The sequence below is a fragment of the Seriola aureovittata genome, chromosome 19, assembly GCF_021018895.1.
Source record: "Seriola aureovittata isolate HTS-2021-v1 ecotype China chromosome 19, ASM2101889v1, whole genome shotgun sequence".
NCBI classification, from domain to species: Eukaryota; Metazoa; Chordata; class Actinopteri; order Carangiformes; family Carangidae; genus Seriola; species Seriola aureovittata.
In genome coordinates, this window is record NC_079382.1 from 13298837 (window position 1) to 13311905 (window position 13069).

The window sequence follows — 13069 nt, forward strand, 5'->3', positions numbered from 1 at the left end:
GTTGTGCCAAGAGAAGACATAGTTAGCTTCAGGCCCTGGCAATAAATAGAGAATGTCTGGGCAATGTGTCACCTCCAGCATTTCCTCTGGAATCAACAAACAGTGGTGCACCATCAAAGTGAGATAATTACCACTATCACTAAACAAACTTGTATAACAAAAATAATTTAACTGAAACTGAGGAACATTTTTAAATTATCTGCAACCTGTACATGAGCATAACTGGCCCTGAAACAGTACAAGAAACAAAAAGAAAAAATTATTCCAAAGTAAGATTGCTGAATAAATTTAGAGGAGAAGCTTCTCAGCTCTCTTCCTCTATTTGTTCCCTCATTCTTTCCTACAAACTGTCCAGTGTAGCCTTGTCTTCTCTTCACCATCTTTCACTTGCTGTCACTATTGAGAGGTTTTTCTGTTGATGCAGGAATGTTGTGTGCATGTGTGTGTGTGTGTGTTTCCCACATGTGTGTGTATCCCCTCCCTGGCCACCCCTAATCTGTCAGGGTGTATTAGTAAGAGTGACAGTCTCATCAATACATATTTGTGCCTCTGCTCAGAGGCTCAATATATGCCATCGGGCTCAATCAAACAGTGAATGTAAGAAGCAGAAGGTGTTTTGTGTGTGTCTAAATAATAATCTACATATGAAACACAGGCATTGTGATGTTTTTTTTTTGTTTAGCCCCTTGAACCTGCTCCATTGCTGCAGATGTATCTGTCCTTCAAACAAGAAAGCTAAATCTAATAACACCGTCTAATTAAAAGAACAAATTCAACTGAAAGATTGAAACCTGATCATGATACGCGAATTAATATATTTGTGTGTATCGATGTGTTTACCAGGTTTTGAGGCATTAAGGATTTCTCGCACCAAGTGCCCTCTGAATCCAGCCTGCAGAACGGTGGCTGCCTTGACCTCCTTGTCTGTTGGCTGCCTGTCTCTCCAGTTTTCTGGAGGTTTTGACTCTGTATGTACTTAGCAGCAGAGTAATAGCAGAAAAATGTTAGTTATGGATGAATATCAAACAATGACAACTGTGAAATACCATACAATGACAGTAAAAAATATTAAACATACATACTGTATAACATATAAACTCATTTTGAAATTAATTTGATTCACTGTTATGTGACTGAAATCTTATACTATACTTTGATTAAGTTGTTTAGGTAGAGTAGGTGTCATACAGTGTTTTAATCAACTGACTTCAGCAGTCATACTCACTGTAAGAGGGGAATGAGGATGTTGTACAGTTTAAGGAATAGTGTTTAAAGTTTTGTGCAACTGACAAAAACTGTTAAATCGGTGATACCCAATATTAAATGTTTTACGTATACACTCACAAATATATGTAAATGGGCAACATACAAAATTCACAAACACACAAATGGCACCTACATGCAGGTGAGTCTTCTTTGCAGCCAGCGGCCAAGAGAGAAGGGTCGGCAGTGAGGGCCAGTACAGCAAACTGCTCCTCTGCTGTCAGCTTCCTGCCCAGAGCCTTATACAGCATATGGTAAATGGCAGAGTTAAACACCTATTGGACACACACATACACACACACACACACACACACACACACACACACACACACACACACACACACACACACACACACACAAAAAGGAAATAGATGAGAGATATTAGAATAACATATGCAACATGCATTTATCTGCTTGTAGATGTAGCAACTGTCAATCAATTACCAAGGTATAAAGTAATGTGAGGTATTCACATAAATGTACAATTTGTCTGCCACCATAACCAAGCTACCTTGTGGTGTTCCAATTTTCCCAGGGTGGCACTGATGTTTTGGGGACAATGAGCCTCTTCTAGGGTTCCTCTGGCTGCTAGCTGGTCCTGCTCACCACTGAGGGAAGCCACCACTCTGGACAGGGCTCTCCAAATGGACGAAGCCTGCTCAGTGAAACGAGCACTTTCCTGTTAAAAGATGAAAGCAGTGGGAAAATTTTATTTACTTCCGCAATTTAATCAGAATGCAAGTTAAATACAACAGCAAAGCAGTATGCCCACAATACCATAACACATTTCAGTGAATTTCAGTGGTGGAACATATAAGGATTGTTTACATGATATTTACAACAGGTTATAAACTGTGCTGGAGTGTGGATTACAGATAAAATAAGAGCAGTTTTATAGTTTTCCCACATACATGAACCTACCATAGCATTCATTTTTTCCTCACATAAAAAAAATGGTTTTGAAAAAATGATACATTAAGCAAAACAAATACTGGGACAAAGTAAGAAAGCAGAGCAATCATCTTACTAACATAATGTGATTTCCTAAACTGAAGCTAAAATAATCCCTACTCCAAAAATATTACAGAGACGACATTTTAACATGGGCAATTTCATCCTGCCCATTTCTATGTTCAACATAACTGTGTTCTGTTTGCTTCTATTTCTTCTGTTCTGAATATATAATCATGATTAGATATAGCCATGATTTAGATGACGATTGCTCCGACATCTATCTATATAAATCTAAGGGAGAGAGAGAGAGCGCGAGAGAGGGAGAGATTGTATTCAGAGATTCCTTGGTCCAACACATATCTAGATTAAAAATATCAAGATTTAATTAAAAAAAAAAAAAATGCAAGGATTGTCCTGAGAAGAAATATTCATGCTCTGAGTGTTTTCTAGTTCATTTGTTTAGTCACCACTCTATTTCTCACTCATTCATTCACTCACTCACTCACTCACTCACTCACTCACTCGCTTTTTAATGAGCAAGGAAGAGACCTGGAAATTTAGAGGGAAACTGTAACAAAATGCATATCCTGCCTTATATCAGAAATGTAAATGTGAAAGTGTATCTATCTGGTAGCAGCAGGTGGCAGAAAAGAGCAGAGAGGGTGGTCAGATGAAAGAAGGGGCATATACCTGTATATCTTGACAGGTCTGTGTGTATTTAGACACGTAGAATTTAAGTTTTTTAATGATTCCTGCGACTGTGGTAGACTTCTCAGTTCTAAAACAACATTCACAGATAAATGAAAATGAAATAAATTGTTGTTTAGTGTTTGCTACTCCAAACAAATTAAAATCATCTCTTAAATTCACAAAGGCTTTAGTGTCTAATGGAATTACTATCACTGTCAATTTATAACTTTAGACCTTGGTCACCTTGGTAACTTGTGAGATTATGATTTCTTCATCCCCAAAGATGAAAGGTGTCTTGCTGCACAGGTGGATGTGGTAGCCCAGTGCTGCCTTTGTGTGGAAGGACAAGACATGGCGCCTGGAGGCGAAAGAGAGAAAACAGGCACACACAATCCAGGTTTACTGCGCACTATTTATAACTCAAAAACTGTGATTCACAACCTTTTTGGTATGTGACCCTTTAAAGAGACTCAAAAAGGTCTATTCACAACTCTTTGTCAAAGGCTGCATAAGGTGCTACCAATTCAACCATTAGTTTTAGTGTTAAAAATACAAGAAATTAATTGTGAGAAATACAGAGGTGTTCTCCCACTCACCACCCTGTGGCTCCACAGTTGCAGGTAATAGTGACCGACAACTGATGGAAAATACATGAAACAACAGCGCATTCCACTGAATAAAAATCCCTTTCTAGTCTATAGTGGAACTATGTTTCTGTCAAGTAATAGTGAGTGGGTCAAACAGTCAAAGAGCTGTAGCCTAATGTCCTCTCTGCCAAGTGCCAAGCTCAGTTCACAAGGCCTGGTCAGACATAAGAGAGTGGAACCCCACTTACTTGGCCCCATTAGTTTTACATAATTCAGCCATCACAGTCTAACTACATGGATGGGCACTGAGGCAGAGCTGGGCTAGAGTTGTAGAAGAATAGGAGATCATACAAAAGGGAAACAAATGGAGGAGAGAGAAAAGAAGGGAGGAATACAGGAAGAGCAGAGAGAAGAAAGGAAAAAGAGACAAATGGAAAGGGAAAGGAAAAGGAAGGCTTACAAAAGAGCAAAGACAAATAACTCTAACTCAAAATTAAAAGATGAGCAGGAAATGTTTAAGAATTACTGATGAAAAACACACAGGGTAAATACTGTACCACATACAGATGGGTAGACAGCGACACAGAAAAAAAAGTGTTTTAAAAATGATTGCTGCCCAAGAGCATGGACATATCAGCTATTATCTCTTGGAGAGAGTGTACTATGGGGCATATGGGCATGATAAGTTGAGTGCTATGTGTGTGATTATGGCTCACTGGTAATTGCACTGCTTCATACCTGCACCTGACCCCAGAAACTAGGCCCTCTGCTTCTAGGCCAAGTAGCACCCATTAATAGAGACTAGGACAGATGCTTTTTACTGCTTTTCAGAGCATCTGAGGTAGGCAGATACCCTCTGCTAACTTTAATAGCTTTAAGTAGATCTCTGCATAGCTGCAAAAACCACAACAACAGTGAAATGCTTATATATTTTTTTCTTTCATCAAAAGATCTCAAGGGTGCTGAGCAAAAAATTATTACATTTTTATGACACATTCTTCTGATGGGATTTAAAGTTTTGGGTAATTTGGGGTTATTATGTGTAAGTGTGAATGTTTAAATTTGAAATGTGAGAAAGGATAACATTTTGTTTACATAAATGTATCCTGAAAATTGACATAATTGATAAGCATTATACAATGGAAATATTGATATTGTAAACCTCTGATAAGACTAGATTAGACTGCGGACACGTGTCAAGCCCTGCAGGTATAGTGTACATTATTTAATTAGCATTACATGGTAATATCAAGATGTAAAATAAAAAAATTCAAGTATGAAATGACAGTACATACAGGACATGCTACTGCAACTGATAGATATGTGTATTTCCATGATGTCCAAGGGACTTTGATTTAAGCTTGATTAATTTGGAACACAATTGTCAGTTTTCTAGGTTATGATTGCATGTGTAGAAAAACTACTTGGTCTGGGACTGAAGAGTAAACAATCAATGCTGTCCTACCCTGGAGGTAAGTGAAGTATGGTTGCCTTGGAGGAGGTGGTCTTGATGGTGAGAACAGGCAGCTGAGACTGCAGACTCTTCCAGGAGTGAGGCTGAGCTGTGAGAACTGCAGACCTACATGCTGCTGACATTTCCTTTTCTAAGTGGTGTTGTAGAGGGGAGTGAAAGGGGTATTGGTCATACACCATCATCACATATCACTAAAACAGTAGGTCAAATTCATAATTCATACAGTTATTATCAATATTTACATAAATGGTATATTTCAAATTGGTTATGATGTAGGTATGGTTTGTGTATGCTGAGGGAGAGAGTTATAATTGCAGTTGAAGACTCCAGTAAAGCTTCTTACATTACTTGCACTCAGAAAATCCTTTTGTATCTGAGTATCTTTGTGTGTGTGGGTGTGTGTGTGTGTGTGTGTATGGATAAATCCTTACTCTCCCCAGCTGTATCTCCCCAGTGAAGCAGAGCAGAGAAGCTGATGAGGATCTGGGAGGGTTGCAGGCTGTCAACACACAGGTAGTGAGTGCCTCTCACCTCTAGACACTTGGTGGGAAACACATACATACACACATATATATATATATATATATATATACTGGACTTAGTTATCAGTAAGAGACAGACAAGGAACAGAAAAAGAGAGAAAGAGCAGAAAGCCATAGTGGGGATGATGGATAAAAGGTGACTTAGTGGAAGAGAACCTGGAGGAAATTACAGAAGAAGGAAAAAATGGGAGAAAAGGAGGTGAGTGCAGGAAATATCAAGAGATAGAAAAGAGCTGAGTGAGCTAAAGAAGCACTTGAGGTGGCACCTGCATAGGAAAGGCCAAGATGGTGAATGTAGAGATATGAGAAAAACCTGTGAGAAAGACAGAGTGATAGACAAATCAGGGGACGAAGATAGGGGAAGAAAAAGACAGATAGGGAACAAGAGAAGAGGTAAAGAGTAACGAGAAAGACAATCTGAATCAGCATTATATACATGCAGACATGCAAACATATACACCCACACACTCAAAAAGTCAGAAAAAGGCCTGCGCTAACACAAATGACCACTGTCACTTTCAGATGATTTCAGAAGAGTGTATGATGAGTGAATGATTCGCTTGTGTGCAATGTGTGTCTGTGTGTTTTTGCATGTGTGTACCTCAGGGCTTGCTACAGCAGAAGTCATGGGGGAGGGTCCGGTGGTAAGAGACGATCCATTGCAGTTGCTACCTGTTGCAGTTTTGGACAAGATGGTGCTCTGCAGACAACAGCTAAGTTAATAGCAATATATCAAATACAAACAGCATGAATGTGTCAAAGCACAAACTTATGGAATTATGTGGTAAAATAAATGTAAGCTTAGAATGTATCAGCACTGGAAAGTGAACATGGAGAAATTAATCATTGGGTTATTTTGAGATGCATACTGTACCTTAAAGTGAGATTTATAGATATGATGTGGGTAGAACTGTGATTTATGGAACACCAACAGAGCCCTAGAATAAAAACACAAATAAATGCTAGTTATTTTTGTGCCTAGTTAATAAAAGCAATGACAAATCATTTTTTTAGGCACCTCAACTAACCTATTTTTAAGACTGTTTTGTTGTTCTATATACTGCTACAGGATTTTTTGCAGACCATAAGTACATATTTGTGTCTGAGTGTGTCTCACTGAAAACATTTAGCAAAGTCATCCAGGTCCACCCAGGTCTGCTGCAGGATGGGTTTGACAGGAGCTGAGAGTTGCTGAGTTACAGGCTCCTTCATTGAAGTTTTGGGTCCATCTGGAGTGGGATTATAAATAGAACTTTATTTAAAATTATTCATTCTTGATAATACACATCTGCAGCAATTATCAGTCCTTATCAAGCTGAGAAGCATCTGTGTTGACTGGTGCTTTTCATGCTACACTTAACACCAAATGTATATAGAATTGTGAAATCTCCTATTTCATAATGCTGCGAGTAACAAAATGCCTTTCCTCTTGTGAATCATAGCAAGTTATCCTAGACTCAAATCATTATCTTAAACACAGTGAATCGAATTGGCCAAACTCCCACATAATGGCATAGTGTAAGCGCACATGCACATCCATACTCCCACTCACTGACTCCCACTATCTCAATGCATGCCGAGCAAAGTCATAGACGTATGCACACAAACACACTCTCAACCCAAAAACACACACACACACACACGCAGATATACACACACACACACACACACACACACACACACACACACACACACACACAGAGTTGCTCTGCCCCCGAGCTCTACTCAAAGCGAGAGTCTGATCAGAAAGCTGAGGCGGCGAGGTCCAATGTCTCTGCTGCTGAGCAATGGTGATCTGCTCACTCAAACTGCAGGTGTTACTAAGCAACTAAACGGGGGCAGAGAGAAGGCAGGGAATTGGCCGGTTGTCATAAGACATAATTTCAGTCCCATCTTCTTCAAAGTGTCGATCGAGTCATGGAGAGAAAGATGGATGGAGTGGAGTCGAGAGATGCAAATTCTTCTAATCACATTAATTGGACTACGCTGCACAGATGCTAGTCAAATCAACCAATAACGAAGACCTTTACTACATTCATCTAGTCCAATAAACCAGAATTAATGAGCATCTGCCCTTTCTGGCAGCCTAATATTTGACCCCGGGTAAGGCGATCTTGTGTACAGATAAGGTACAGATTATTTTCAACATGAACGAGGGGCCCAGCATTGTAAAGGAACTGCTTTTACCATTGGAGATGTCACCACCGTCCTTCTTCCTGTCCTCTGCAGTAACCTAGAGGGACAGAGAGAGAGAGAGAAAAACAGAGAGAGTGAGAGAGGCATGAACAGTGAGTTGCTGATAGAGTAACACTGCGATGAGATACGCCTCCACCCTCTAGTGATTCTATGTCAGCTGTGGTGTTGCGCCATTCTCGCCGAACACCACAGGACACGAGACTGTTTAATGTGACAAGGGCTGCTCCTCCCCTGCTAAAAACACCACCAGGGAATACCAGCTCTAATTTACTTCGACTGTCAGTGACAGATGAGGAGTTATTATGTTGTTTAACATGTTATTACTCTTAGAGGGGAATTACTCAACAGCTCTGATTTCATGCTCGTCTGCCCAACACAATAAAGAAATATAGCTAATGAGTCATTATCAAATCATTCAAATACCATATTCTTCTGTCTGAGCAAGGCAGGACATGATGTGGTCTGGAGAGCATTAGCTATGATAACAAAGCTGGATTCAAGTGCAAGGAGAGTGGTACACCTGTATCAACTAGTATCAACTAACTTCCTCCAGGCCTCTTCATTTGAGGTTTTTTTTTTTTCCCAAACAGTGCTCCCTTGAGGAAAAATCTTGGTGAATGTCCAACAGTTTACTCGGCTCTGAATAAGAATTATGGCTTTGTGTCGTATAACTTCAAAGCAACTTCTGCCAAGACTCTCTGATGAGTCAGAGTGTGTGTGTGTCTGTGTGTGTGTGTGTGTGTGTGTGAGTCACCACTTATTTGAATAAGTAACCAGAAACCCAGACAGATGGAAAAAAGCATTGTGATTGGGAGGCACACTTGACCTCCTCTCCACCAATATAACAATACCTCCCTGCAACAGAAATGTATGTGTGTGTGTGTGTGTGTGTGTGTGTGTGTGTGTGTTAGTTTGTGTGTGTATAAAAGAGTCGTGTCCACCCACATCTTGCCATTCTATTCGATCGCTTGTCTTACCATCCTATAGTAAGAAGACACTGAGACTGATAGATCTTACACACAAGCCTCCTGGGATTTTAAGCTTCTGCTTTCAGAGGAGGCAGTGTTTTTTTCTGTGATCAAATCACAGACATGGGTTGATGGGAGGAAGAGGCCGCATTTCTTTAATCCCATGGGGCTTTATTTTACATAGCCAGAGTTAAATCTTTGCTCTCCATATTTCACATTTCACCATAGACTCTACATATTTCACATGTTCCTCTGAACTGTAACCCAATTCATACAGGAAAAAAATGACATAAAATTAAGTCAAAAATCTCTTTGTGGCAGTTCAGAGGCACATGGAAACCCATTGATCTCACAGCCCAAACTGGACTTTGGGTAGTGTAGTTCTCTGGCATCAGCAAACTGAAATCATGGAGGGGCTATAATGAATTAGTGATTTTAGTGATTATCCACATTCCAAGCATATTAGAGGTTAAAACAGCACGCTTACTCCAGGGTCTAATGCTTTAACCCACACTAAATTTGAGTGAGTAGGTCATTGAGGGTATTAGAGACATCATGTGACACCACCTTTTTCTATTCTAGGAGCTAGGCACAGAGGTTGAGTCTGTTTGCCAGCGTTGACAGAAACAGAGGGATCAAAAACAGTAAAAACTCCTTCTCACTTGATGTACAGTCCTGTCAGCACGTTACCCACCACGCACCTTGCGAAGAGCGGGAACACGCGTTCAGTATAAATGTGGCACACATAGGACATATACACAAACCAATCCACACAAGTGCATGTATGCACACGCATATCCAACGACACATCAAATTAGCGTGTCCATACTGCCCTAGCCTAACCGCTCTATAACTGGTCAGTTACACAAGAGGGCGATTAATATGAACTCTATTTTTTCTCTGTATGCTAGGAGTGAAGTGTAATAATGAACCCCCCAGGAGATGCAGACACTGATGGCTCACCATCTAATTGCACTGCTTTTTTCATCAGCGCAGTACACGACCTCTCCCTGTATGAAACCCACGCGCCCCGTTCACCACCACCACACACCAGAGATTCTCTTTTCCCATATCTCCCTGTTTCTTGCTCCGCTTTCATCTCTCGTGGTCCAACTGTCACTTTCTCTCCATTTTTCAGTCCCCCTCCTTTCTTATTCGTACAGTTGTCCCCCCCCCCCCCTTATTCCTCTCTATCTTTGTTTCTATCCTCGTCTCTGTGTCTCTCCGCTGCTGCTCTGAACCCCAACCCCCCTTCATCTCCCTTTCCGTCACTGGTTCTCTCTTTAGTGCAGATGTGCCCCTGGTCAGTGGTGGCCTGGCTGGGAGACAACAGAAGTGACTTTGAGACTGGGGGATGGCAGCCTTGTTGTCACTGACACACAGAGCTACTCTGATGAGCCTTCAACTGCATACTTACAGGGTAGACAGAGGGGTGGGGGAACAGGGAGAAAAAAATAGGAAGAAAGGAAATAACAAGAGGAGGCAACAATTTTTTGCAGACAGCTACTACTATCTTTGTTTGTGGACAAATAGCTTTGCCTCATAGCTATTAAATAAACGGCTCTGGGTAACCACAATTAATTAAGGTTCTATATTAAACAACAAAATGCTCTGTAAAGTGTTAAATACCAACATGCTTAATGTATGTGCCCAGCAGACAGTAATTCTCTGTACCTCTATTTTGTCAGTGCTGTTTGGTGAGTTAGTGGTGCGTTCAGCTGCATCAGGCTCAAGGCCTTCTCGGTCTTCAGTCTCTGCTCTCTCAGCAATGGACACCAGAGGGGACCCAGAGGAAAGCTTCCTCGGAGCGCTCTGCTTTGTCTCTCTGACACACAAAGACACGTATTCATGTGCACATACAGTACATTCACCAAATCATCATCATGCCACGCATGCACCTCATCTCATGGTTACATATTTAGAAGCAATAAACCATATCATCTACAGTGCAAATGAATCATACGTGTCACATTATTTACATCAAATGACACCAGAGCAGCATTTCACTTTAGCTTAAAAATGTCGGCAAACATTTCTTTCAGCTAGTATAGTAATAGACAAGTGAAAACAGATGTTTTCCATATATATGGCTAAAAATGCCCGATAGTTTCAGTTTGTCAGCTGCTTGTATGTCATTTGCCTGTTGCAGGGAGAAAAGGAGTAAGAAATGGATTAACAGGAAGAAGATAGGAAAAGGAAAAATAGTAATGTCATAATGATAATCTACTTCATTCATCTTTCCTCCATAGGGAGATCAGAGCACAGGTTTTTGTAATGGCTAAGTGAGCAGAAGAACAGAAGGGAAAAAACGATACATCTCACTTAATTTTTTGAGTTTTAGATCATTTCAGTGTACACACTGCTCTGAGATTGAGTCAACACTGCTCTTGACACGGTAGGAGAGGAAAGGGCTGGCAACCTCAATGAACTGCTCTGGTTTTGACAAAGGGAGCTCTGCAAAAAGAGAAAATAAAAAATCCTCACACATCATGCCAACACTGCTTTTTCACACTCTGACTTTTTACTGAATTTTCTGTTTTTCACTCAGAGATCAGCTGATGTCAGATATGCCCAAAACTGAAGCTATTTACAATACAGAAATATTGTACCTATCCCCCTCCTATTTTCATTTCTGCATGTGGGACTGCATGCCCTCTGTACTGTAGGTTCTAAATCTCCTGCATTAACACTCTCTTTCCTTTCTAGTCATATTTATTTATGAAATTCACCTACACTATTTGTTTGATATCCTCCCCTGCATCCTCCTCCTGGTTTCCCCTTCATCACCTTTTTTTTCCAAACTTAATTTTAACATTTGTTATTCCCTGTTTCCTTGTCTGTCTCTCACTCACTCCGTGGTTCATCAGTGACCACAATTTCCTTGTGCTGGCGGATGAGTTTCCAGCGGGGCACAGGTAGTGGTTTGTGTGGTGCCTCCAGCTGGCATGCCCGGATTCTGGTCAACAGGACTATGTGACTGTACAGCCAGGAGAGACTGTATCGACGCAGGGACTCTGAGGAATTAGCCTGTGATCCGGCACATAGACAAATTCACAGAAATTAACGCACATGCAGCACTCACTGAGAATGCAAACTAACAAAATATCTAAAAAATATAGTTTAAAGATATAATTCCACACTGAGATTCATTGTCACCTGTAACCAGCTCTACAGGTGAATCACTTCAAAATGTCATAAGGGGATTCTGATCCAAGATCAGAGTGTAGAGATCTTATAAGCACCTCCTGGAAACTGTCCACCAATTAGGTTTTGCATGGGTGTAAATAATAAAACAAGTGAAGCCTGTTGAGGCGAAGCATCCAAATAGAACACAACATGCCCCCAGATCACAAGCACTGTTATGTTTCATCTCCACCACCCACTGCTATGGGGTTTCAGTGCATTTTCACAATGTTGTGCTATATAACAGAGGTGACTTAGACAGTACATATTTTAAAAAGCGTTGAAACTCAATTGTATGTGTTAGTAGTTTTGATTAAATCATAATTATATATGAGTTCATTCAATAAAATTTGACAATTCAAAATATTCATTGTATATTTATTTGGGTCCACAGATTGGGTCAACATAAAAATAAATAAGACCCATTTGTACTGCTTAGGTCATTGATAAGATGATATCACAGTTGAGCTTGCCCTTTCTCTCTTCGAAATGCTTATGTAGGCATTCTGGCCAGATTGCACCAAGACTATACAGTATTTGCATCATAATGTGGATCTCTGTACTGCTTCCAAGTCTGCAATAAAGATCTAATTGTAATTTACCATTTTCATGGATGGATGTTATGGATGTGTCACATAACAGTGTAATGAAAGCACAAGTGTGTATATGTGGCAATCAAGAGAGGAGGAATAGTGAAAAGTTATACCATTTGGCCAAACCCAAAGGAATTATGTGGCTGGAAAGGGTAGTAGCTGGCACACACCACTACCTCTGGGTTACCTGAGAAACACAGAAAAAGAAGACCTTTATTTAATCAGGTAATCTCATTAACATAAGCACAGGTAAACCCAACAGACATATGCAAACTCACACAATGTCACATAAACACACACACAGCTACATGGACACACACGTATATATACTATATAGGGTGACTGATATTGTAGAACTGGTAATGTATCATGAAACAGTAGATTTTAGTGGCTGACTCTGATTAAATATATTGATATAGTAAAACTTGGAGCCATCTAGCAATGCAAAATAATACTGACAAAAGAAAATGAAACAAAATTTCCAAATCAATGTTAAGTGAATCATTGGAAATATGAAAGCACTACTGGCCTTCATGGATATAACGAAGGCAACGATACAGTATCTAGGTTATCTACGGATGGCCCTGCCTCCTAAGTGCATCTTAGAGTATACTGTATA

The 13069-nt window shown here is 40.2% G+C and overlaps 1 protein-coding gene across 3 annotated transcripts in view; it reads right to left on the bottom strand.

Annotated features, from left to right (window-relative positions):
* The window catches only part of adgb (androglobin), a 37260-nt gene that overhangs the window by 13629 nt on the left and 10562 nt on the right, over positions 1-13069 (bottom strand). For all 3 annotated transcript variants that reach the window (XM_056363574.1, XM_056363572.1, XM_056363571.1), the window contains exons 9-22: positions 12564-12637; positions 11527-11701; positions 11035-11128; positions 10349-10499; positions 7698-7743; positions 6628-6739; positions 6385-6448; positions 6112-6210; positions 5400-5508; positions 4960-5098; positions 3151-3265; positions 1775-1942; positions 1400-1538; positions 841-975 (exon numbers count right to left, since the gene is read on the bottom strand). In XM_056363574.1, the coding sequence (XP_056219549.1) occupies positions 841-975; positions 1400-1538; positions 1775-1942; positions 3151-3265; positions 4960-5098; positions 5400-5508; positions 6112-6210; positions 6385-6448; positions 6628-6739; positions 7698-7743; positions 10349-10499; positions 11035-11128; positions 11527-11701; positions 12564-12637 (1620 nt within the window). The remainder of the gene's footprint in view (positions 1-840; positions 976-1399; positions 1539-1774; positions 1943-3150; positions 3266-4959; positions 5099-5399; positions 5509-6111; positions 6211-6384; positions 6449-6627; positions 6740-7697; positions 7744-10348; positions 10500-11034; positions 11129-11526; positions 11702-12563; positions 12638-13069) is intronic.